Below are 27,665 nucleotides of genomic sequence, written 5' to 3'. Positions count from 1 at the left end.
TTTTCTATTTATAGAAAATTTTTATAAGCCATTTATCATTTTTTCTATTTATAATAGAAATAATTCTTTCTCTTGATAAGTCGTTTATACCCTGACTTGCCAGGACTCCTTCAAGTGACAATAAACAAATTAGCTTGAGGGGGAACATTGATTAGCTCATCTTATTGGAAAATTTAAAGGGCCACTAGCTTCAGGTATGGCTAGATCCAGGAGCTTGAATAATGTCATCAGAACACCTCCCCACTACCAACTTCTCCCCTCTGTTTCCCTCAGTGCCTGGCTTTCTTCATAAGGCTGGCTTTGTGTGTTAGAAAAGACGAACTCAGGCAAACAAGCCTACATGATCCAAAAGAAGGCAAGATCCTCTCCCTCTGTAATCGATGTGTGAAATCTCTGATTGACCAGCTTGGGCCACATGCACATGGGGAGGTGGGACAGGAAGGAGCAGGGCACATGACTGACAGTCCTACCCAGACCAAATGGAAGGAGGAACACTCCCTCCAAGAAGGGCAAGGGGACCCTCAGCAGGAAAGCAGAACCCACAGCTGTCCACTGCCCTCTGCAAACTTCTTATATTCCAGCACTGGCACGGGGCCTGGCACTTAGTTGCTGCCCGATGAATGTTTGTTGCATGAAAAATGAATAAGCACCTGGCTGATCATAACAGGGTGAAACAGGGGAAACTGCCCAGGAGTAGGGAATATGTCTGATGCTCTCTCTTGAAGTTTTGCCACCAACTTTCACAAGGACCCAAAGGAAGGCCCCTGGCAGCAGCTGGCAATGTCAGACAGGCTTTCTCATGAGCGAGACCCTGTCCTTCCCCAGGTCACGGAGCTAGCAGGTCGTGAGGCTGACTGCACGGCTCTCCTGGGAATGAGCTGGCCCAGAAATTGCCCGTTTACCTCCTCCCGTGACTGCTTTGGAAAAGGCCTCTGGGGAATTTCTTCTTCTTCTTCTTCTTCAGTTTTTCTGACATTTTATTGATAACGTCTGGTGAGAAGTTTGGGGGATTTTTTTTTTCCTTTTTTGGAAAACCTAACCAATTCTTTGGCTGCAGAGCTTTATCACTGGAGAGATGGAGGACAGGGTTAATTATACCTGTGGGTACAGTCTACCAGCAATTTTGTTTTTCCAGCCAAAAGTTTACATGAGCCCATGCAAATAAATCAGTATTCCTGTCTCATTTACTTTCCAGATTGAGTTACCTGGAAAAAATTCATACATGAATAGCCAAAAGAGGCAGGAAATATTAGAAGAGAGGAAAGGGAAAACAAATAGTTCAGAATGTTTTAAGTTAAAACAAATAACCCTCATTATAGGCAGAATGTGGTCAAACAGAATGTTGTTTTCCTAACTACCTTTCCTAGGTCCCCGGTGTGCTAGGCTGAATATTATAAATGAAAACACTCTAAGTAAACTTTCTAGCAACAAAAGTTCCCAAGTGGGATGGTTGTTCTTAATATGAAAGTCTAATTCTCGGGGAAAGGAAAGTTTCCGTACCTGTGAGGTATAGACATCCATTACAGGAGTCTATATACAATTACCTCATTTTAACCCAATTCTTGTCTCTATGAGATTTTCCAAGTGACAGAGATAGCCTTGAAAGTCTGCTTTTTCCCTCCCTGCCTGCCCTCACCTTCCCAAAGAATGATACCATATTTTTCCTGTCTTTCTTTAAATGGGCTCAGCCTTACACCCAGACCCACACCTAGTAAATTTCCCATCTGGCCTCCACCCAGGATGAAATAATTCTGCTGCTGGGAAAAGAAGTCAGCCGTCTCTCCGATTTTGAACTTGAATCTAAATACAAAGACACCGTGATAGCAAGCCTGCAGAACCAAGTGGCCAACCTGAGGCAGAAGCTGTTGGAAACAGCTGCCTCCAGGCAGAAGGAGAGGGTGATCCCGCCCAAGTTTCAGGTTCTGCATGAAGAGGACGATGCCCAACAGAGAGAGATCCAGAGCTTGAAAAACCAGGTAGGGCTCAGAGACAAGTGGGTCGGGGCCTTGGGTCACAGCACAGGGTGACAGCTCTCAGGTAGAGCCTGGAGGGAGCCACCCGGGTAGTTAGAAATGGGCAGTGAGCACAGCATGGTGAGGAGTACAGTTCCAGGGAGTGCAGGGTTGGCAAGTTTCTAGCCTTGTAAGAACAATATTAGATTTCATTAAGTGCCTACCATGTTCAGGCCCCGGTGCAGATGCTTTGGGTGCATTAGCTTATTTATTTATTTATTTATTTATTTATTTTATTTTATTTATTTATTTATTTATGGCTGCATTGGGTCTTCGTTGCTGTGCACGGGCTTTCTCTATTTGCAGTGAGCAGGGTCTACTCTTCACTGTGGTGCATGGGCTTCTCATTGCAGTGGCTTCTCTTGCTGCAGACCATGGGCTCTAGGCACGTGGGCTTCAGTAGTTGCAGCATGAGGGCTTCAGTAGCTGTGGCTCGCGGACTCTAGAGTGCAGGCTCAGTAGTTGTGGCCCACGGGCATAGTTTCTCCACAGCATGTGGGATCTTCCTGGACCAGGGCTCGGACTCCTGTCCCCTGCATTGGCAGGGGGATTCTTAACCACTGCACCATGAGGGAAGTCCCCTCATTAGCTAGTTAAACCTCAGTCTTCTGGCAGATGCCATTCTACAGATGAGGAGACTGAGGCACGCTCAGAGATGCCCAGGAGCTTGTTACAGCTTGCACAGCAAGTGAGAGGCGGTGATGTGACTTGGGCTCAGCTCTGCCACCTTGTACACCTCATGCTTTCACACCCACTTTGCATTTCCACCCAACTCCTGTCGCTTCAGTGACCACTTCTCACACCCACCCGGACCCAGCCAGAAAGAGCTGGAGGTGGGGAGGAGGAACCCCACAGTGTTCCAAACACTGAGGCCTTTATCAAACCCTGAAGGCAGCTGCTGGTTCATTTATAGGGAATTTCACCAAAAATTCTCCACCCAGAATGTCTGGATTTACCAGTCAACTTCCTTCCTCCTGAAACTAAATCCAAAAGAAAAAAAAATTTTTTTAAGTTTTAAAGAACTACTTTAAAATTGGCCACTGATCTTGTACATAAATTATATCTCAACAAAGTTGATAAAAAAGCAATTGGTCATTGATGAATTTTGGCCTCAGTGCATAATTCTGCTTAAAACCGTAGTCAGGTTTGGTTCAACATGGCGGAGTAGAAGGACATGCTCTCACTCCCTCTTTCGAGAACACTGGAATCACAACTAACTGCTGAACAATCAGCGACAGGAAGACACTGGAACTCACCAAAAAAGATACCCCACATGCAAAGACAAAGGAGAAGGCGCAATGAGACAGTAGGAGGGGCGCAATCCCAATAAAATCAAATCCCATCACTGCTGGGTGGGTGACTCACAAACTGGAGAACACTTATACCACAGAAGTCCACCCACTGGAGTGAAGGTTCTGAGCCCCTCGTCGGGCTTCCCAACCTGGGGGTCCAGCAATGGGAGGAGGAATTCCTAGAGACTCAGACTTTGAAGGCTAGTGGGATTTGATTGCAGGACTTTGGCAGGACTGGGGGAAAGAGCGATTCCACTCTTGGAGGGCACACACAAAGTAGTGTGTGCATTGGGACCCAGGGGAAGGAGCAGTGACCCCCCTAGGAGACTGAACCAGATCTACCTGCTAGTGTTGGTGGGTGTCCTGCAGAGGCAGGAGACAGCTGTGGCTCACCAAGGGACAAGGGCACTGGCAGCAGAAGTTCTGGGAAGTATTCCTTGGCATGAGCCCTCCCAGAGTCTGCCATTAGCTCCACCAAAGAGCCTGGGTAGGCTCCAGTGTTGGGTCACTTCAGGCCAAACAACTAACAGGGAGGGAACCCAGACCCACCCATCAGCAGACAAGCAGATTAAAGTTTTACTGAGCTCTGCCTACCAATGCCACAGCCAGCTCTACCCACCACCAGTCCCTCCTATCAGGAAACTTCCACAAGCCTCTTAGCCTCATCCACCAGAGGGCAGACAGCAGCAACAAGAAGAACTACAATCCTGCAGCTTGTGGAACAAAAACAATATTCACAGAAAGACAGAAAAGATGAAAAGGCAGAGGGCTATGTAACAGATGAAGGAACAAGGTAAAACCCCAGAAAACAACTAAATGAAATGGAGATAGGCAACCTTCCAGAAAAAGAATTCAGAATAATGATAGTGAAGATGATCCTGGACGTCAGAAAAAGAATGGAGGCAAAGATCGAGAAGATGCAAGAAATGTTTAACAAAGATCTAGAAGAATTCAAGAACAAACAAACAGAGATGAACAATACAATAACTGAAAAAAAACCACACACTAGAAGGAATCAATAGAATAACTGAGGCAAAAGAACGGATAAGTGACCTGGAAGACAGAATGGTGGAATTCACTGCTGCGGAACAGAATAAAGAAAAAAGAATGAAAAGAAATGAAGACAGCTTAAGAGACCTCTGGGACAACATTAAACACAACAACGTTCACATTATACGGGTCCCAGAAGGAGAAGAGAGAGAGAAAGGACCCGAGAAGATATTGAAGAGATTATAGTCAAAAACTTCCCTAACATCGGAAAGGAAATAGCCACCCAAGTCCAGGAAGCACAGAGAGTCCCATACAGGGGAAACCCAAGGAGAAACACACCGAGACACATAGTAATCAACTTGGCAAAAATTAAAGAAAAATTATTGACAGCAGCAAGGGAAAAATGACAAATAACATACAAGGGAACTCCCAGAAGGTTAACAGCTGATTTCTCAGCAGAAACTCTACAAGCCAGAAGGGAGTGGCATGATATACTTAAGTGATGAAAGGGAAGAACCTACAACCAAGATTACTCTACCCAGCAAGGATCTCATTGAGATTCGATGGAGAAATCAAAAGCTTGACAGACAAGCAAAAGCTAAGAGAATTCAGCACCACCAAACCAGCTCTACAACAAATGTTAAAGGAACTTCTCTAAGTGGGAAACACAAGAGAAGAAAAGGACCTACAAAAACAAACCCAAAACAATTAAGAAAATGGTCATAGAAACATACATATCGATAATTACCTTAAACGTGAATGGATCAAATGCTCCAACCAAAAGACACAGGGTTGCTGAAAGGATACAAAAACAAGACCCATCTATATGCTGTCTCCAGGCGACCCACTTCAGACCTAGGGACACATACAGACTGAAAGTGAGGGGATGGAAAAAGATATTCCATGCAAATGGAAATCAAAGGAAAGCTGGAGTAGCAATACTCATATCAGGTAAAATACACTTTAAAATAAAGAATGTTACAAGAGACAAGGAAGGACACTACGTAATGATCAAGGGATCAATCCAAGAGGAAGATATAACAATTATAAATATATATGCACCCAACATAGGAACACCTCAATACAAAAGGCAATCGCTAACAGCTCTAAAAGAGGAAATCAACAGTAACACAATAATAGTGGGGGACTTGAACACCTCACTTACACCAATGGACAGATCATCCAAAGAGAAAATTAATAAGGAAACACAAGCTTTAAATGACACAATAGACCAGATAGATTTAATTGATATTTGTAGGACATTCCATACTAAAACAGCAGATTACACTTTCTTCTCAAGTGCGCACGGAACATTTTCCAGGATAGATCACGTTTTGGGTCACAGATCAAGCCTCAGGAAATTTAAGAAAATTAAAATCATATCAAGCATCTTTTCTGACCACAACGCTATGAGATTAGAAATGAATTACAGGGAAAAAACCGTAAAAAACAGAAACACATAGAGGCTAAACAGTACGTTACTAAATAACGAAGAGATCACTGAAGAAATCAAAGAGGAAATCAAAAAATACCTAGAGACAAATGACAATGAAAACACGATGATCCAAAACCTATGGGATGCAGCAAAAGCATCCCATAGTTCTAAGAGGGAAGTTCATAGCTATACAGGCCTACCTCAAGAAACAAGAAAATTCTCAAATAAACAATCTAAACAAACGTTACACCTAAAGGAACTAGAGAAAGAAGAACAAACAAACCCCAAAGTGATCAGAAGGAAAGAAATCATAAAGATCAGAGCAGAAATAAATGAAATAGAAACAAAGAAAACAATAGCAAAGATCAATAAAACTAAAAGCTGGTTCTTTGAGAAGTTAAACAAAATTGATAAACCATTAGCCAGACTCATCAAGAAAAAGAGGGAGAGGACTCAAATCAATAAAATTAGAAAGGAAAAAGAAGTTACAACAGACACCGCAGAAATACAAAGCATCCTAAGAGACAACTACAAGCAACTCTATGCCAATAAAATGGACAACCTGGAAGACATGAACAAATTCTTAGAAAGTTATAACCTTTCAAGTCTGAACCAGGAAGAAATAGAAAATATGAACAGACCAATCACAAGTAATGAAATTGAAACTGTGATTAAAAATCTTCCAACAAACAGAAGTCCAGGACCAGAAGGCTTCACAGGTGAATGCTATCAAACATTTAGAGACGAGCTAACACCCATCTTTCTCAAACTCTTCCAAAAAATTGCAGAGGAAGGAACACTCCCAAACTCATTCTCTGAGGCCACCATCACCCTGATACCAAAACCAGACAAAGATACTACAAAAACAGAAAATTACAGACCAATATCACTGATGAATATAGATGCAAAAATCCTCAACAAAATACTAGCAAACAGAATCCAACAACACATTAAAAGGATCATACACCATGATCAAGTGGGATTTATCCCAAAGAGGCAAGGATTCTTCAATATATGCAAATCAATCAATGTGATACACCATATTAACAAATTGAAAAAGAAAAACCATATGATCATCTCAATGGATGCAGAAAAAGCTTTTGACAAAATTCAGCTCTGATTTATGATAAAAACTCTCCAGAAAGTGGGCATAGAGGGAACCTACTTCACCATAGTAAAGGCCATATATGACAAAGCCACAGCAAACATCATTCTCAATGGTGAAAAACTGAAAGCATTTCCTCTAAGATCAGGAACAAGACAAGGATGTCCACTCTCACTACTATTCTTCAACATAGTTTTGGAAGTCCTAGCCACAGCAATCAGTGAAGAAAAAGCAATAAAAGGAATCCAAATTGAAAAAGAAGAAGTAAAACTGTCACTGTTTGCAGATGACAGGATACTCTACAGAGAGAATCCTAAAGATGCCACCAGATATCTACGAGAGCTAATCAATGAACTTGGTAAAGTTGCAGGACACAAAATGAATGCACAGAAATCTCTTGCATTCCTATACACTAATGATGAAAAATCTGAAAGAGAAATTAAGGAAACACTCTCATGTACCACTGCAACCAAAAAATACAATACCTAGGAATAAACCTACCTAGGGAGACAAAGACCTGTATGCAGAAAACTGTAAGACACTGATGAAAGCAATTAAAGATGATAGCAACAGATGGAGAGATATACCATGTTCTTGGATTGCAAGCATCAATATTGTGAAAATGACTCTACTACCCAAAGCAATCTACAGATTCAATGCAATCCCTATCAAATTACCAATGGCATTTTTTAGAGAACTAGAACAAAAAAGCTTAAAATTTGTGTGGAGACACAAAAGACCCCGAATAGCCAAAGCAGTCTTGAGGGAAAAAAACGGAGCTGGAGGAATCAGACTCCCTAACTTCAGCCTATACTACAAAGCCACAGTAATCAAGACAATATGGTACTGGCACAAAAACAGAAATATAGGTCAATGGAACAGGATAGAAAGCCCAGAGATAAACCCACACACCTATGGTCAACTAATCTATGACAAAGGAGTCAAGGATATACAGTGGAGAAAAGAGAGTCTCTTCAATAAGTGGTGATGGGAAAACTGGACAGCTGCATGTAAAAGAATGAAATTAGAACACTCCCTAACGCCATACACAAAAATAAACTCAAAACGGATTAGGGACCTAAATGTAAGACCAGACACTCTAAAATTCTTAGAGGAAAACATAGGAAGAACACTCTTTGACATAAATCACAGCAAGGTATTTTTTGATCCACTTCCTAGAGTAATGGAAATAAATACAAAAATAAACAAATGGGACCTAATGAAACTTCAAAGCTTTTGCACAGCAAAGGAAACCATAAACAGGATGAAAAGACAACCCTCAGACTGGGGGAAAATATTTGCAAAGGAAGCAACTGACAAATGATTAATATCCAAAATATATAAAGAGCTCATGCAGCTCAATATTAAAAAAACAAACAACCCAATTCAAAAATGTGCAGAATACCTAAATAGACGTTTCTCCAAAGAAGATATACCGCTGGCCAAGAAGCACATGAAAAGCTGCTCAACATCATTAATTATTAGAGAAATGCAAATCAAAACTGCAATGAGGTATCACCTCACACCAGTTAGAATGGGCATCATCAGACAATCTACAAACAACAAACGCTGGAGAAGGTGTGGAGAAAAGGGGGACCCTCTTGCACTGTTGGTGGGAATGTAAATTGATACAGCCACTATGGAGAACAGTATGGAGGTTCCTTAAAAAACTAAAAATAGAATTACCATAGGACCCAGCAATCCCACTACTGGGCATATACCCAGAGAAAACCATAATTCAAAAAGCCACATGCACCCCAATGTTCATTGCAGTACTATTTACAATAGCCAGATCATGGAAGCAACCTAAATGCCCATCGACGGACGAATGGTTAAAGAGGAAGTGGTACATATATACAATGGAATATTACTCAACCATAAAAAGGAACAAAATTGGGTCATTTGTAGAGACGTGGATGCATCTAGAGACTGCCATACAGAGTGAAGTAAGTCAGAAAGAGAAGAACAAATATCCTATATTAACGCATATATGTGGAACCTAGAAAAATGGTAAAGATGAACCAGTTTGCAGAGAAGAAATGGAGACACACATGTAGAGAACAAACGTATGGACACCAAGGGGGGAAAGCGGCAGGGGGTGGGGGTGGTGGTATGATGAATTGAGAGATTGGGATTTACATGTATACACTGATGTGTATAAAATGGGTGACTAATAAGAAAAATATAAATAAATAAATAAACATTTTAAAAAAGGAGAGAGGAAAACAAAAACCGTAGTCAGTGCTTGGGGGCCTTTGTTCTCTTGTTCTCTGTTTGCTGTCTTTCCCTCTGTAACCGATTCTAGGTACACAGTTTCAATCCTAGAAATGGTGCTCTAGAAAGGACTCAGATTGTGTATGGTGAACCTAGGAGATTCTAGCAGGAAACTGTAAGCTCCATGAAGGCAAAGGTTGGGCCCAGTAACCTTCTAGAACTCTGTTAGGACCGTGTCTGTTTGTTTGTTCTTTATTCATCCATCCATCCATCCGTCCATTAATCCAAAGAAATATTTTGGGGGGCCTATCCCGTGCCATGCCCTCTTCCAGGCTCTGAGAATTCAGCAGAGAACAAGACAGACATGATCCTTCCCCCTGTTATGCTCTAGTGAGGGAGACAGAATAAACAAGTCAACAAATACATGCTCTAATATTTAAAGGAACTAATGACTCTCCTTCAAACCTGGTTTTGAAAAAACAAGGAAAGTAACAGGTCCTGTAGGAATTATTAGTGCAAACAGCTACCTTGACATGTAGCTGACACATTAATGAGCATCTTTTTCTTGAACTGAACCCAATTTTGCTGAAATATTCCTTTCAGTTATTCTCCCATTTCAGAGCTTTCCTGAGAAAATGACATGTCTTTTTCAGGTACATGGATGAGGCTGAATTATTCCCACATACCTTTTTTATTTTTGGCCATACCACGCGGCTTGCAGGATCTTAGTTCCCTGACCAGGGATCAAACCCAGGCCTCCAGCAGTGGAAGCACAGAGTCCTAACCACTGGACTGCCAGGCAATTCCCCACATACCTTTTTTTAAATAATTGAAATATATTTGACATAGAATATTATATAATTTCCACATATCTTTGAATATCAGCCGGTCCCAATTTGAGTTTTATTTAAAGTGGCTGCCGATATCTGGGGGAAAAAAATGGTTTTTTTACAAAGAAATTGTCTAGAAATAATTACACTGATGCATCATGCTCTTGCCTCCCCTACCCCTGGAGCTTCACTTATAACTGAAGAAGAATATTTTATAGCAAGGCATATGTGAACCAGAGGCTCAATTCATTTGAACTCAAATCGAGTTTCATCCACTGACATTTTAGTTTCTTAACTATTCTACTGCCTGCAGAGCATTCCACCAGAAGTGTAAGCCACATGGCAGGTTGATTTATGGTTCTGATTACTTTATGTGTTTTCCCTGGTCCCCGAAGGTGTGTGCATAATGATTTGCTCTCAGAGATCTTCGATCTGCTACAGTATCACTAGAAAATTCTTACCTCCATGTGCTCTTATACGCCTGTGGTAATTAGAAGCCAAATTATCATCCTGAAACAATCACTCCTCCTAGCACTCTTAACTTTCTTATGATTCAGTGCCCATTTTATTACACAGCTTAACAGACATTAAACATCTTGGAATTGATGCCATTACAAACAATATGGATATTTATTTTGATAGTAAAATTATCAAAGACGTTTGAAGACTCTTTGGAGTTTTCCAGCAATCTGAAATCCTAAAACTCTGACACTCAGATTGAAATATTTTAAATCTGTCAAAACCACTGGAATCTTAGAGGGGAACGTATGTTTTCCCTCCCGGAAGTTTGTCTCTGTGTGTTCTATCTCTGGTATCTTGCAAATAAAAGCATTAAGCTTAGAAGAGCTTACAAACACTTTCAGTGTTCCAAGGACCTTTTATGGAAAAGTGGTATTTCCCCCCAACAGAGAAAAGTAAAATGTGAAAGAATTTTTTTACTCAAAGTTTCCAAAGCACAAACATGCAAAAGTATAGCCTTGGGGAGAGTGGGGGTCAGAGTGGCCTGTGTCCCCTCAACTTCTAGCATAGATCCCCCCAAAAATGTCTCAGGTGCCCCAGGGAAAAAGTAAGTGTAACTGCCCCAAGTGTCCTAGACTCTGAACCATGATGGTGCATGAAACGAGTAGGAAAACGTGTGAGACCTTGACGTATCTGTTAACTCTACCAGAGTAATAATGACAAGATTTCCAAGGACACAAACCAAGACCAAAGGCTGTGACCGCCATCTGGTGGCCATATCAGCACGCCCGAACTCCATTACCTGGGCATGCCCACCACCTCCCCCCAATCTTTTTTTTTTTTTTTTTTTTTAGTGTGCTGCCTGCAACCTGGTCTGATGATAAACAGGGAAATTCCTGTATTTCTTCTTTTGGAGGGATCATTTTTATTTAAGATACTGAGTCTCTATTTACTCTTATAGCAGTTATTTTTAATTTAATGCACGTTTTTAAGTTTAAAAAGGGAGCTGCTTCTACGAAAAATGCTAAGAAATTATAGTGGGGCTAGCCAAGAGACATGGGAAAAATGGTGAAAGTGGTATATGAATGACTGAAGTTTAGGAACTCTCTTCGGGTGGGGTTGCCAGATAAAGTAAGGACACCCAGTTAAATTTGAATTTTAGAATTTCGTTTTAGTGTGTGTCCCAAATATTGCATGGGACACATTTGCACTGAAATATTATTCATTATCTGAAATCCTAATTTAAGTGAACATCCTTTTTTCCTCCCCTAAATCTGGCAAACTTACCTTAGGAGAACAAAGAAATTGCACCCAGAACTTCCCTGGTGGCACAGTGGTTAGGAATCCGCCTGCCAGTGCAGGGGACACGGGCCCGAGCCCTGGTCCAGGAAGATCCCACATGCCGTGGAACATCTAAGCCCGTGTGCCACAACTACTGAGCCCTCGTGCCACAACTACTGAAGCCCGTGCGCCTAGAGCCCATGCTCTGCAACAAGAGAAGGCGCTGCAATAAGCCTATGCACCGCAACAAAGACCCAACGCAGCCAAAAATAAATAAATAAATAAATAAAATTTATTTTTAAAAAAAGAAAAGAAATTACATCCTTCTCCTTGTCACTTCCGTTTTGATCTATCAAGACAAGCTAGTGGGGCTTCCCTGGTGGTGCAGTGGTTCACAGTCCGCCTGCCGATGCAGGGGAAGCAGGTTTGTGCCCCGGTCCGGGAAGATCCCACATGCTGCGGAGTGGCTGGGCCCGTGGGCCATGACCACTGAGCCTGCACGTCCGGAGCCTGTGCTCCGCAACGGGAGAGGCCACAACAGTGAGAAGCCCGCGTACAGCAAAAAAAAAAAAACAAAACAAAACAACAAGGTAGTTCTTGTCCTGTCTACGGATTGCGTGGCATTTATGCCCCAATAAACGTGTCCCTGTGGAGTACTGAGGCCTGACATCTGAAAAATCACAGGGCAAAGGCCCACAGTGCACCTTGAGGTGGGGAAGTCCGGGCCACTCAGAACAAGCAGTCTGGCCACATCAAACCGAGAGGGAGGCTGTTCCCGTCCCAGCTCTCTTTCCCAACCTCTCAGGTACCTGCTCTGTGGAGGCCGAGGCCTGGCAGCTACTTTCGGGCCCTTACCAACGTTGCATTTGATGGAGAGCCTTCCGCACCCCACGTGTAGACCTAGACCCCTGGAGGGGAGACCGCCCTTGAGGGGTCTCTGAGCCATGGACTTAGAGGGTGCTCACAGCAGCCATAGATAGAGCCGGCCTGTGGTCCTCCCACCCACGATTCCTGTATTTCCTGTTTTTTTTTGGTTTTTATTTTGTGGTACACATGCCTCTCACTGTTGTGGCCTCTCCCATTGCGGAGCACAGGCTCCGGACGCGCAGGCTCGGCGGCCACGGCCCACAGACCCAGCCGCACCGCGGCATGTTGGATCTTCCCGGAACGGGGCACGAACCCGCGTCCCCTGCATCGGCAGGCGGACTCTCACCCACTGCGTCACCAGGGACGCCCCTGTATTTGCGCTTAATAACAACCACACTGGCGTTTAAGTGAGCCTGGCAAGGCTTACAAATGCACACATAAAGATTACCAACTACCTTCCCCAGAGACGGACGAGGGAAGCTGAAGCTAAAACACCCTGTGAGGGCTTCCCTGGTGGCGCAGTGGTTGAGAGTCCACCTGCCAATGCAGGGGACACGGGTTCGTGTCCCGGTCCGGGAAGATCCCACATGCCGCGGAGCGGCTCTGCCCGTGAGCCATGGCCGCTGAGCCTGCGCGACCGGAGCCTGTGCTCCGCAATGGGAGAGGCCACAACAGTGAGAGGCCCGCGTACTGCAAAAAAACCCAAAATAAACCCAAAACAAAAGAAAAAAAACACCGCGTGGGTAGTCAGAGGAGAGGACCGTCACAGCTCATCCCCCTGTGCCGTGTGACAGGCATGATCTGATCACTTGTACACATGCTAACTTACTAAAATACTTCTAACAATCCTATCAGGTTGGGACTACCATCACCCCGCGTACAGACAGAACAAAAGGAAACAGAATATGGTGTCCTCCTTGTGTTCACAAAGCCCGTTAACTGGCAGAGATAGGACTTGAAGGCCACAGTCCGGCTCCCGAGTCCATGTCATGCCTTACAGCCTCCAACTTCTCACACTCATTCCTAGAGCCACCTGGGAAGGAGGAACCAGGCAACTAAAGACTGGGTTTGAATCAGACTCCACGTCTGACCAGCCGCGTGATCCCGAGCAGGGGGCCTAACCTCTCTGAGTCTCAACCTGGCTCCCTTGCAAAATGGGCACATTAATGGGAACGTCAGCCTTCAGCAACGCTATGACGAGTATCAGTGTAGCATGTGTGAACGGGCTCTGTAAACTCTGGAGTGTTCTGTGAGGTAAAAACTACCCTCTATTCTCATTAGAGGGAATTCATTTCATAACCTGCTCCCGGCTCTTGAACTTGGCTGTGCATCCAGTCAGTGCTGGATGATCTGGAACCAACAGCTGGTCTATTTATGGCTGAAAACCCACAGGTCATAGGAAGACAGCAGCACCGGAGCCCCTGGGTGGCCACAAAGATAAGGTTTGTGTCTCGAGGACCGATGACATGGTGGTCACTAAAGGAACAGGCCCCTCCTGCCCCTTCCACTAGTGACAACTGAAAACCTTGGTTTCCCCAACACCCCGATCCAAGATCAACCCGACTCTTTGCCCAACGTTGGAGAAGTACTGGCGTGTCCTGCAGGCCTGGCTGGCCCCCTCTGACTGTGTGTTGCCTCTTTCCACAGATCAGTGCCCTACAGCAAGGCTACAACCAGGTGCTGTGCCAGAACCTGTCTGAGAGAAACTTAGAAATCACCTCCCTGAAGCACGAGGCCGAGAACTTAAGGAGGGAGGCCGCCATCACGTCAGGTGAGGCCCTTCTGCATTCAGGCCCCAGAGCTTCTGCCCTCCCCCTGCAGACATCACCAGTCAACCAGCACATCTGTGCCCGTGACCTGGGTGCAGCCTCAGGGATCACCCGTGTCGGTGCATTAGAGTTCTCCCTCAGTGGAGGTTTCTTGCCACCCATCCGAGGGCAGGGCCTGGTAAATATTTGAGAGAATGGTATCTCTTGGCTACAAGGTCTCCTGAGCACTGGCCCCACCAGGGAGAACACAGGTCGCCTTGTGGCTTGGGTGGTTCCACAAAGCAGCCTGAGTGCAAACTAGAGCGTGGACAAAATGGGGTCACTCCTTTAAGGCACCCACGGTCTCACCCATTTCAGCCGAGTGCACTTGGGCCCAAGGGAAACCATTTTCTAATTTGATCAGAGGTGGTTCCCTGATAAAGGGCTTGGGTTGGGAGAGGGGCAGCCAACGCACAGCTGTGGCTGAGCTTTGATTCCCTGGATTCCTTCATTGCTTCCACATGTTTCTTGAGCTTCTACTAGGTGTCAGGCCCCGTTCCAGGCTCTGGGGAGGGAGAGCCAAGCAAGACAGTCAGATTCCTGTACTCACAGATTCGGGAGGGGGTGACAGACAATAAAAGTAAATGGATGAATAAACAAGCCCACTTCAGAGAGCAGTGGCACTGTGGAGAAAATAAACTGTGTGTCGTGGTGGCCAGCGCTTCAAGGGGGGAGGCCAAGGGGGACCAGCTTAGTGGGTGTGCAACCATGGAACTCAGGTGGGACTTGAACCCGTGGGCTGGGACTCAAACCCAGTCAGAACCCACTATCTTTTAATCGAGATCACTCATCTGGCCTCGGGACTTAATAAAGCTCAGGTTCTTTATGTCTCATCGCAGAAAGAATCCAGTGAGAGACAAAGTAAGAAGTGGATTTCTTTAGAGAGAAACACACTCCACAGACAGAGTGTGGGCCATCTCAGAAGGCTAGAGACCCCCAAATATGGGGCGGTTAGTTTTTATGGGCTGGGTAATTTTATAGGCTAATGAGTGGGAGGATTGGGACAACTCTAATATTTTGGGGAAGGGGCAGGGATTTCCAGGAATTGGGCCACAACCCACTTTTTTTTTTTTTTTTCCTGTACGCGGGCCTCTCGCTGTTGTGGCCTCTCCCGTTGCGGAGCACAGGCTCTGGACGCACAGGCTCAGTGGCCATGGCTCACGGGCCCAGCTGCTCCGTGGCATGTGGGATCTTCCCGGACCGGGGCACGAACCCGTGTCCCCTGCATCGGCAGGCGGACTCTCAACCACCACGCCACCAGGGAAGCCCCACCACCCACTTTTTGACCTTTATGGTCAGCCTCGGAACAGTCCTGGTGCTGGTGCGTGTGTCATTTTGCTAATGTATTACAATAAGCCTGTAATGAGGCTCCAGTTCCCCAGGAAGTCGAATCTTACGCCCCCTTGGACCTAGCCGATTCTAACCAGTTTATGTTGTATCCTCCACGGCTATGTCCTTCTTTTAGAGAGGACCTGTTTCACGTGGGCAAGGACAATCCAAGGGCAAGCGAGTCTGCGTGGAGTGAACAGGGGATTGTGGGGCTGGGCAGGGTCGGGGGTCTGGGTTTTTATTCCAAGGGTGTTGGGAATCCAGTGGAGGTTTTTAAGCAGAAACTGACATGTCTAGAGACCTGAAGAGGATGGGACCGCTCACAGAGGAGGGGAGGGAGAGAAGCAGGTGACAGGGCGGAGGCAGTGAGCCTCGGAGGGGCACATCACTCTGAAAGCAGCCGGCGCGTAACAGGAAACATGCCCACAGCTGTAGAAGCCAGGCATAGCATTGAGTCGCACGTGAATCCCCATCTCTGTATGAATCTGTGCTTTTCTTCTGCCTCACTCTGCAACTTAATGACACCCACACCCACCCCCTGCTGCCCCCAGGTCTCTACTTATGCTCCTCCCTCACTTGGGATGTCCTCAGATATTTTCTGAGCACCTCCCACAGGCTAGGTGCTGTTCTGGGCACCAGGAATGGAAGGATGAACTCGCTGGTCCTCACCTTCCTCCCATATGTCAGCCAGTGAAACCTCATCCAAGCATCGAGCCTGTCTCAGATCCCACCTTCTCCGATCAGGGAGTCGGACAGACCTGGGTTGTGATAACGCTTGAGATGGGCTGGACCCACTCAAAGTGTGGCAAGCCCCAGAGGAATTTCCAAGTAACTGAACTGTGTCCTGGAGGCAAAGCTCATTTTTAAACTGAAATTCTGGAGCATTTTGTGCTTTATTTCATAGACATTCTTGATTGATACCTACCACTAAAACTGGGCCTGATGTTCTTTCAAGAAAAGAACCGTAGGAGATAACCCAATACCACTGCAGTTATGCACCCTTCTTCCCACTTTTATTCAAAATGATACTACAATGCAAGAGGGAAGAGATATGGGGAGATATGTATATGCATAACTGATGCACTTGGTTATAAAGCAGAAACTAACACATCATTGTAAAGCAATTATACTTCAATAAAGATGTTAAAAAAATGATACTACAGTAATGGAGTAGTTATCTATTGCTGCATAACAAGTTACCCCAAAATGTAATGGATAAAACCCCAACCAATATTTATTATCTCACCCAGTATCTGTAGTTCAGGAATTTGAGCGGGGGGTGACTTAGTTCTCACGAGTTGCAGTCAAGATGTCGGCTGGGGCATCAGTCATGTCATCTAAAGCCTCGGGGGGAGCCGGAGGATCCCCCTTCCGAATGGCTGCTCATGTGGCTATTGGCTGGAGGCCTTAGTCCCTCAGCCCACATGCTTCTCTCTAGGGCTGCTTGAGTGTCCTCACGACACAGCAGTTGGATTCCCCTGGAGTGAGTGATTCGAGAGAGAGCAAAGAGGAGCCCACAGTGTCTTTTATGACACAGCCTGGGAGGAAACAGTCCGTCATTTCCACAGTATCATATTGGTTACCCATGGCAGCCCTATTCAGGGTGGGAGGGGCTACACAGGGCATGAATTCTAGGTGGTAGGGATCACTGGGGCCATTTTGGAAGCTGGCTGCCGAGAAAAATAATAGGCGCCCTGTAACAAACATAATTTAGCCACTTTGTGTTCTTGGGACATACCGCATCATTCGACCCTTACAATAACTCTGTGTGGGACAGACAGTGGGAGGTGAAATAACTTGTCCAAGACCACCAAGCTAATAAGTGGTAGAGATGGGTCCAAACTCAGAGGACTGTGAAACCAACCACCCCATCAATAGTGTCCAGCAGTGCCCTCTGCCACACGGCCGTCTCCTGGCCTCTGGAGAAGAATTCCTGGACCTTTCCTGTGCTGGGCCTTTGTTCCCCAGGCCCATGGTGTGGCCTCTCCTCCCAGCTTTGCCTGGCCTGTGCCCACAAGGGGCCCCCAAAGGCTTCTCCTCTCGCTGGTGCTGACTGCCCCTCATTCTCACTGAAGCCTCAAACCCTGTTCCGTGGACTTCGCTCTCATTCCCATTCCTGCTCTGAGACCCTTGGAAAAAGCCTCCCCAATTGTAGGCAGGCAGCGGTGGTGGCCAGGACTAGGAAGGTCTTTTCCAAACATTGGCTGACAGCCATGGTGTTGCCAATAATCCTTCCTGCCTCTTTGACCTCCATGAGTCTTTTGTTTTGGTTTGGTTTGGTTCTTTTACAGAGATGGTGTCATCTTTGCAAAGAGACGTGTTAGTAAAGGATGGTCAAGTTCAACAACTACAACAGGAGGTGAATCAACTGAAAAGTGAGAACAAAGAAAAGGATCACCAGCTCGAAGCCCTCAGCTCCAGAGTGAGTGTCGGGTCATCAGCAAATTGTAGCTGCGAAAAGCAGACACAGTGGAGTCACATGACACACGGTGGTGAGATGAGGCCAGTGCCCAAGGACACAGGGAGGGTAGCTGCTGGGCAGGTGGCCAACTTCTCTGAAGCCTTTCAAAGGACAGCATGTATGTGTCTCAGAATAAGCATAATAGATTTTCAAATCAAGCAGACATTTTCTAACCCCTATTATAAATGAGTTTGTTTAATCCCAGCAACAAACACACCTATGAGCATATACTGCCAGTACAAGGTTTAACATTAAACAGACTACGATCTCTCTGTGAGCAAGGATGACCAAACGGCTGCATCATGGTCCCAGCACCACTGGTTCTCATAATTGTCTTCAAAGCAGAATGTCTGAAGATCCAGATGCAAACACGCAGACTCTCATTTCTTCCTTAGACTTTAGTGTGTAGAATGTCTCTAGGGAAGATGAACGTGGTAGTCAAGCAAAGAGCTTTTTCCATGTAACTGACTATTTGCAAATCTTGCCTTCAATGCTAACTTTAGAATCCTGATTCTAGAGGATAAGATTTCTCAGTATTTGTATGATGTGTCTGTTTCTGTGAGTCAAGGTAAAACCTCGAAGCTTTCATCTCAGGTGGCAACTCAGAGATTCCCAGAGGCTACCCGATAGCTAGGTCTGCATGGGGGTGGGGTGAGAACAGATCTTGAGGTTCCAAGGAAAAGGCAAAATAAGTAATACCTAGTACATAGTACCATACCCAGTTTGGAGCTGGTGAAAGGCACTGCACGAGCTTTGGGATCAGACAGACCAGGGTCCAATCCCAGAGCTTTCTTTCATTGTAAATTATTTGGCCTCCATTTCCCCATTTGTGAAATGGGGATGACAAAATCGTTTTCTGAGAAGTGGGAGGCTGGTTTTAGTTGTGCTCTTCTGCCTCTGCCCTGGGTCGGCTGCCTGGCCAAGCCCTCTGCATTCGTTTCTCCCAAGCAGAGCGTCTTCCCAGGCATGTGCTATAGCTGTTTAATGTGGTGTGTGTGTGTGTGTGTGTGTGTGTGTGTGTGTGTGTGTGTTGGGGACGGGAAGGGGATGCAGAGGTGGTGCTAAGTAGAAGGAATCTGCAAAGACAGCAACTGCTTGGCTCTTCTACCTCCTGAAGTGCATTTGGATGATTTATGTCCCCGTTTCCCCTTCCTTGTTGACCTCGGAATGAGGTCCCTTCTCCTCTAGACTGTGCTGGCCAGTAGCACAAGGGCTCGTCACCACCAAGGGTACTGCTCTTGTGAACATTTGAGATGCCTTTTTTTTTTAATGACATACATCATGTGTGTTAATTTTAGAAAAATAAGTAGATGACATTGAGAAGAAAAAATAAAAAGAGAGGAGAGGAAATGCTACCTTGAGAAATCAGTGTTAATATTTTCATGTATGTTCTTCCAGTCTTATTTCTATATATTGCCTAGAAATCAATCAATCAATCATTTTATAGTGAATTTATTCTATGCACCTTTTTAAATTTTTTAAATACTTACTATTTTCCCGTGCTAATAAATCAGCGCTCTTATCATTCGTCTTAAATGCTACATACTTTCTCCTGGATGTACCCAGTGTTATAAAGTGGTCTGCTGTTCTAAACAACACTTGGGATGTTTCCTCATTTTTTTTTTTATTCCACGGTTACTGAAAATTCTGTGAAGAGCATCCTTGAAACTACAGATTTACTTATTTCTCCAGTCATTGTCCTTAAGGTACATTCCTAAAGTGGGAATTGCTGGGTCAAAAGAAGGCACATCCATCCTTATGCACTTAATGCCTGTTGCCAAGCCACCCTCGGGCAAGACAGCTCCGTTTACCCCTCCACACCAGTCGGGGCAGTTGTGTCTTTGAGACTCAACCTGCACAAAAGCCCTAAGATGGACCCCAGCTCTCTGGCTCGGCCCCCTGCACCCTCACCGGTCACAGTGTGAAAACATCCCAATTCCTGCACCCTAAGTACCCAGACTCTACAAAGCTGGATTTCCCCTGAAGTGAAGTTTGCTGGCTCTTGAAGAGGAATTTAGACGCTCTATTCCTCAGAACTCATGAGAGGGGTGAACTGGGAATGACTGCAGGATCCCATGCTCCCATCACACAAATGGTCTCGCCTCTCAGAATTCAGAGGTGTGATTGGGTTATACAGCAGGAAACACACCTGGGCGTGAACACAGGTACTTGGGACCCCCAGCCAAGCCCCCGTGGCCTTGTCCTTTTTCTCCACAGTGCTCAGTGCTGAAAGAAGATTTACAGAAGGAAGATGCCCAGAAGGAGAAGTGGGAAGCCCAAGAGAAAGAGCTAAAACTCTGCAAAACCGTGCGTTGAACCTCCTGACCCCTAGGTGTCCACTGAAAGCCTAGATTGTGGCCTTGAGGGTTTTGGAGGGGTTTCTTGGCCCATTAGCTAGCACAAGCTCTGGGGCTTTCTGGGTGTTTGTCTGTTAATGTAGTCTCCTAATTCTTTGATTTGCTAGCCTCAAAGAGATGGGTGAAAAGACCATGGAAAACACACTCTCCCCAGATTTTCTGGGCAGTTGGCTCAAGGCCCCTCATCAGGTTTCCCCTGGGGACAGGGATGGGAGGTGGCCACCATATGCTGCTAGAAATTCACCGTGGTCCCTACCCCTGGACTTGTGATGCCCAGACTTTCATGATCCACTGTCACAAGTTTTATCACAGCCCTGAGCACTGTTATTAACACAACTCTTCTTGAAGTATTTTTGCTTAAATACATTCAATTTTACAACAATTCATAAAACCAAAATAAAAAGCAAATGTATCACTGGCCTTGTATGGAAGGTGAACATAAAAATTTATAAAATGAAAAGATGACCACTAAATGTAAATGTTCACCCCCTGTACTGGCCCGAACCCTCGTGCACATCACCAGGCATACGTTTTCCATCCGTTGGGAAGGACGGTGCCTGGGACGGGGGGAGGAGACGTGTGTTCTTCTCTCTGTCAGGAGCACACTTCTCTGCCTCAAATGAGATAAAAGAAAAATGTCATTGTTCTTTTCTTCCAAACTGTGCCCATTGTGTCTTCCAAACAGCCCTTATTTAGATTGAACTCAAAAATGTGCCCCAAGGAAAGAGACTCTAAAGAGTGGATAGGTATCTTATACTGTTTAATCCAGGATCCATGCTGATCTTCAAAAGAAACTCAAATTTTCCCTCACCCAGCCCTTTCATTGCATCCGTTGAAAGAAAGTCTACTTTGCCTCAAAGATGTGGAATTGTCCCCCAAGGGAAGGAATGAAGCGAATCCCAGACTAGGTTTCTGCCTTAATGAACCGGATGAAATGAGTTCTGAAGTTGACTTCCCTGTTTGTTGGAACTCTTTCAGCAAATCCATGACATGGAAAAAGAAATGAGGAAGCTCAGGGTGGAGCTGAAAAGGAGCAGTACCGAGCAGAGCCTGATCTCTATGACGCTGCAGGAAAAGAGCAAGGTATGGCAGGGACAGGTCGGCCTGGGAACCACTCTGGGACAAGCACTCCACCTGCATCATCTCTGTTCATCCTCACAATGACCCCATGCGGTCTATACTGGTATTCACCCCACTTTACAGTCGGGAAAACTGAGGCTCACAGAGGTGAAGGAAGTTATCCAAGTTCACTTGCATAAAGTAGTTGTGGCAGAACTTGAATCCAGGTCTGCCTGACTCCAAAGCTCCTGTGTGTAACCACAACCCTAGACTGCCTTCAGATATTAATTGTGAAATTATCTAAGAAAGAATTGATCCATTAAATCAAGTTTGCCAATGATGTTGTTCCAACTTAAATTCTCATATTGATTTTTTTTGTCTTTTTGTTCCATCATTGAGAATGTATTTAAAATTCTCAACATGTTTGTAATTTGTGTGTTTCTTCTTTTAATATGAACGATGTTTGCTTTATATATTTTGAGGCTGTGTTACTAGGTGCATATGAATTTAGAATCCTAATACTTCCTGTAGAGCAAAACTTTAGATCATCATGAAATGTCCCTTTTCATCTCTAGTAGTGTTTCTCCCTTCACGTCTCCTTTGTCATTTAGCTTCATCACTGGCTTTCTGTTGGTTAGAGTTTTCATACCATATCTTTTTCATATGTTCTCTGTCAATTTTTGTCTTAAGGTTTAGACATATGCCTTCAAATAGCGTATCATTTTTACAAAATCCAGTTTGACAATCTTTGACTTTTAGTCCATTTATATTATGTAATTACTCATGTACTGGGGTTTAAATCTACCTTCTTGCTCAATACCAGTTGTACCATCTGTGCTATGTTCCTTTCTCTCCTTTCTTGCCTCCTTCTGAGTGGATGGTTTTCTCTTATTCCACTTTCGCCCTCTATTAGCTTGGAAATATTTCACTTTTTTACTATTCTTTTAGTAATAGTAAGACAATAGCATTCATCCTTGACTCACCAAAATCACACATTAATTAAGTTTTTCACTCTTCTACTATTCTCTTTGTAGTCATCCTGAAGACTACAATATGCATTCTTTTTTTTTTTTTTTTTTTTTTTTGCGGTACGCGGGCCTCTCACTGTTGTGGCCTTTCCTGTTGTGGAGCACAGGCTCTGGACGCACAGGCTCAGCGGCCATGGCTCACGGGCCAAGCTGCTCCGCGGAATGTGGGATCCTCCCGGACCGGAACACGAACCCATGTCCCCTGCATCGGCAGGCGGACTCTCAACCACTGCGCCACCAGGGAAGCCCTGCATTCTTAACTTAGCAAGAGGCAATAGTAGTTGATAATTATGCCCTTCTCCTTGACAGTGCAATGAGTTTCAAACACCTTAACTTCACTTACCCCCTCCAGATTTATAAGCCATTGCTGTCATTTTCTAAACTCCTCTTCATACTTAAAACCCCACAAGACATTATTAGTGTTTTTCTATAGTCAGTATCATATCCACACATTACCCTTACTGTTGCTTGTCTTTTCTGCATCTCTGATCACCCACCTGGGTTCATTTTTCTTGTGTCTGAAGAATACCCTTTAATGTTTTCCCTCATTGTGGCTCTGCTGATGACAAATTCTCACATTGCCTGTGTGTCTGCCTGGAGATGTATATTTAACCTTCACTCTTAAAACACATTTGACTGCGTATTGAATTCTACAATGGCAATTCTTTTCTTTCAGCACATTAGATATGTCACTATTGTCTTGTGGCTCCTATTATTTCTATTTAGAAGTCATCTGTAAGCCTAACTGTTGTACCTTTGCATAATCTGTCTTTTTCTCCGGTTGCTTTTAAGATTGTCTTTTCCCTTGATTTCCAGCAGTTTTATTATGGTTTATCTAGGTGTGGATTCAGTTTTATTTACCTCGTTCAGAGTTCGTAGCTGCTTCTTGAAACCCTGGCTTGGTGTTTTGACTTAGTTCAGGAGCTTGGGCTCTGTACCACACAGGCAGTGGGGAGCTACTATGGCTTCTGAACAAGTGACTGATGCAATGACATTTGTGGACAGTAATCAGGGTGACAATGATAGTTACAATTTCTCACTTACTAGGTGTTCCCTTGAACATTTCATCTCTTCATCTTCACAACAGCACTGTGATCTAGAAATCATCCTCTCCATTTTACAGATGAGAAAGTCAAGGCTACTAGTTACTAGTAAAGTAACTAGCCCAATGGCACAGTCGGTTTTGTCTGACTCCAGGTTCGTCTGACTTCAGTGACGCTGGCGTAGCAAACAGCCACATGCTACTGTTTACACTGAAATTAATGAAAATTAAATAAAATTATTTATTCAGTTCCTCCGTCACACCAGCCCCATTTCGAGTTCTTGATCCCCAGATGTGGCTGGTGGCTGCCGTATTAGACAACACAGCCTCGCTCAGAGTACGTGTACCATTGCAGAAAGTTCTGTTGGACAGAGCTGCCTTACAGCTGGGTAACTCTCACAGTACCGTTAAGATTGCACTGGAAGAAACTAAACTTGAGGCAAGGAGGCCAGTTGTCACAGTCCAGCTTGCATGTGAGAGGGACTGGAGGACAGGCGTGAGACGACCGAGTGTGAGAGAGGGAGCAGGGCGGCCGCTGAAGGTGACTCTGAGGCTTGGGGCTGGGAACGGGGGCTGTTCATGCAGAACACAGACAGGGGCAGAGTCCAAGGCTGGACTTGGCTTTTGCAGCACATGAAAAAGGCTGCTGACATAGAAGTCCGAGCATGTTTAGACCTGGGAGAAAACTAAGGCCCAGAGAGCTTAGATGACTTTTCCAAGGTAACGGAGCTGGGTAGAGGCTCTTCCACTGGACCACACTACTCAGAAGAAAGCTCTTAAGGGCTTTTCTGGGTCTTTTATTAGATCCCTGTGATCCCCCTCTTCAGATCCCTAAAAAAACAGCCTGTGAATTTGTTTCAGCACAAAAACTTTCCATTTATTTACGAGAGTTTGCCTCATTTCCTGTTAGTGCCAGGGCCCAGGGCTCAGCAGGTGCATCCAAGAATTGAGCAGCTGCGAGGCCTACACTGGCCAGCCAAGGGAAGCGTGGAGCACTCCCAAGCCTACCGTGCGTTGACTGTTACCCAAGCAAGGGGGGAAAAGTAGGCAAGCTTCTCCACTTTAAATGCCTTCGTTTGCAGGCTGCAATTCTTAATAGACATTGCTTTAGCAAGCCTCCATAGAGGTTACCACCAGTGAGTGTGCTCAAAGTGGTAATGACAAACAGTTATGATAATAAACCCAATCATAACATTTCCAAGTACCCATCACGAGTTATTAGAAAGAGACTGTACGGCGGACATTCCCGTCCACCTTTCATAGGTTACAACAGTACTTAACACACTCACAGAGCCCTTAAGCACTATGCCAAACATTGAATCCTCACAATAACTCTATGCAGTGATACTAGTATCATCATCCCCATTTGACAGATGAGGGCACTGAGTCACGGAGCAGTGAAATAACTTTCCGAGTGTCTTACGGCTTGTTAGGGACCGAGCTGGGATGGGAGTGTGCGGTAGAACATAGTTGAGCCCCAGGTGCAGAGCTCATCCCTTTCCCTTAGGGGGCAACTCCCTGTGAGTTTGCCTCCACCCTGTGCATGCCTGTGACCCCTGCTGCTGGTCTGCAGCTGTCACTACCCCTCAGGGACTCCCCCACTGCCAATAGCACCCCCCAAGAAGAGTTTCCCCAGAGGGCATGATGATCACATTAGCAGCAAGCCCTCGGTTTCATCATCGTTTCAGGTTGAAGAGAAGCTTCGGGAGGATTCCAGAAGGAAATTGCTTCAACTGCAAGAAATGAGGAACAGAGCAAACCTCATTAAAGCCAATTTGAAAAGGGCAGTAGGTCAGGTAGGCGTGCTGCAGAGCCCCTTCACGGGCCTGTGCTCTCCACGGAATCCCACACCCAAGTGGCCGGCAGGGATGAATGAGGAGGAAGACGGCCTGCCTTAGTTCACCCGCTTATTTTCTATACGAAGAAGTGTCTAGAAAGAACTAGAGCTGAGATTCTATCTAGATCTAGAGTCTGAGCTCTTAACCACGATGCTCTACTACTTAGCTTACTTAGTTACTATGCTAAGCATCGTTTTTCTGTGTTTTGAAGAAAGTTTCGTGAACCTTTGTCCCGCCCCCAAAGGTAGTGGAAATGACTCCTGCGTTAGTCCTGTCCCCCATCAGCTGCAGTTCCCCTTCCCCTCATTTCAGATGAAGATCAACAGTTCTCAGGAAACTCGGCAGCATCTGGCAGAGAAGGAGAAGCTGACCGAGGAAAGGCTACAGCAAGAGGAGAAGCTGAAAGCCAGAGTCAAGCGGCTAATGGAAGAGAAATCGGTAAGGTGGTCCCCGTCCTTCTCTTTACTACTGGAAACTGATGAAATGGGCTTTCCTATGAGAAACAGAGGGCGCGTACTTAGATGGAGGAATCTCAGCAACTCCTTGTTGGGAGCTAAATTAATTAAAGAGGGTGAATGATGTAGGAGGAATTAACATGAAGCTTGAATCCTAAAACTCAGAGATCAACTTGAAGATCAACTTGAAGAGGCAAGGTTATTGAAATGTCTAGAAATGATACTTTGTTTATATACCGCAGCTGATTTTATTGATACAAATCCCAGTCGTTACTGCGGCTCCGGGTTTGTGTCTAAGTGTGTGCAAGACCAACCAATAGTATTTCAGTCTTTTGCTTTCTCTTCATGCATATCAGGGGAAACACATGGCCAAAACGGCTACTTACTTTTCCAGAAACCAGCCAATTAGAGGATAGTTAACAGTGGCACCTCTCAACTCAAAGGTGTCCACGGATCATATGGGGATGTTGTTGAAATGCAGATTCTGACTCAGCAGGTCTTGGGTGGGGGGAGCCTGGGATTCTGCATTTCTGAACAGCTCCCAGCTGGTACCGATAGCACAGCTCTGCAGACTACATTTTCAGCCACAAGGTCTTAGAAGAAGGTTTTCCCCAAGTTGGCCGATAAGAATCACCTGGGGCTTCCCTGGTGGCGCAGTGGTTGAGAGTCCGCCTGCCGATGCAGGGGACACCGGTTCATGCCTCGGTCCGGGAGGATCCCACATGCTGCGGAGCGGCTGGGCCTGTGAGCCATGGCCACTGAGCCTGCGTGTCCGGAGCCTGTGCTCCGCAACGGGAGAGGCCACAAGAGTGAGAGGCCCGAGTAACGCAAAAAAAAAAAAAAAAAAAAAAAAGGCGGCTCCAGGGACTTCCCTGACGGTCCAGTTGTTAAGACTCTGTGCTTCCGCTGCAGGGGGCGCGGTTTCGATCCCTGGTCAGGGAACTAATATCCCGCATGCCGCATGGTGCCGGCAAAAAAAAAAAAGCCCCTCCAGGAGCAAATTGATGTGATTGTTCAGAGATGAGACCAGAATGACAACAAGTGGAAACCCCAGCTTAGAAGAGCATTAGAAGAACAAGAGAAAGAAAACGTGGGGAGGGAACACAGGGGGGATCTCTTATGTATAGTGATGCTAAGTCGGTAGGAAAGTTGGAAATCTTCCTAGATGTGACTTTGTATTCGAAATGAAATGTTTTAATTCCTTCTCTGCTGAAGCCCTGTAATGATATTTTCCAAGGTACTAAGTAAGTGACAGGGTTTCTGCTAATCCATGATTTGTTCATGTTTCTTCAAATACAAGAGAGGGAGGTTGTGATCACTGATAAAGCTGCTGTCCTCACCATTCTGGCCACAGGAGCAGTCCTTCAGTGATCTAGGGGCCAAGTGCAAAGCGTCCCGACATGAGGAAGTCATTCAGTGTCAGAAAGAGGCTTTATCTGAGCTTCGTGCACGAATTAAAGAACTTGAGAAGGCCTGCTTGTCAAGTAAGTTTCCTCCTGCCTAGTCACCCACTCTGTGCTGAGAACCGTGGACCCCAGACTTGAGGGTTCACTTTAGGGACTAACCAATTTGCCAGGACCACCATCTTCTATCCCCATCATTTCATAACTAAAAAAACAGAGTTATAAAAAAAGATGGGCAGGAAAAAAAAATAGATGGGTAGGCATGAGCTCAGAGTCAAGAGCAGGCCTTGATATTAAATAAACAGGATTTCATGAAAAACTCAGAACCTTGTCCCTCTTTTTCTTATTTCACTGTGGCCCAGTGAAAACTTTTTCATAGACGGATGCTGTGCAAGGACCA

The 27,665-nt window shown here is 45.2% G+C and overlaps 1 protein-coding gene across 1 annotated transcript in view; it reads left to right on the top strand.

The window, feature by feature from the left end:
* The window catches only part of LOC308610199 (forkhead-associated domain-containing protein 1-like), an 87,919-nt gene that overhangs the window by 46,569 nt on the left and 13,685 nt on the right, over positions 1-27,665 (top strand). Inside the window, exons 5-11 of the mRNA XM_081259432.1 lie at positions 1,740-1,976; positions 14,133-14,256; positions 17,914-18,044; positions 20,301-20,390; positions 21,419-21,523; positions 25,258-25,359; positions 27,217-27,346. Of these exons, the coding sequence (XP_081115558.1) occupies positions 1,740-1,976; positions 14,133-14,256; positions 17,914-18,044; positions 20,301-20,390; positions 21,419-21,523; positions 25,258-25,359; positions 27,217-27,346 (919 nt within the window). The remainder of the gene's footprint in view (positions 1-1,739; positions 1,977-14,132; positions 14,257-17,913; positions 18,045-20,300; positions 20,391-21,418; positions 21,524-25,257; positions 25,360-27,216; positions 27,347-27,665) is intronic.

The sequence above is a fragment of the Mesoplodon bidens genome (genome assembly GCF_964165515.1).
Source record: "Mesoplodon bidens genome assembly, contig: HAP1_SCAFFOLD_116, whole genome shotgun sequence".
In the NCBI taxonomy this organism is placed as follows: domain Eukaryota; kingdom Metazoa; phylum Chordata; class Mammalia; order Artiodactyla; family Ziphiidae; genus Mesoplodon; species Mesoplodon bidens.
The sequence above is the reverse complement of the archived record's forward strand: the minus strand, read 5'-3'. Positions and strand labels throughout refer to the sequence as shown.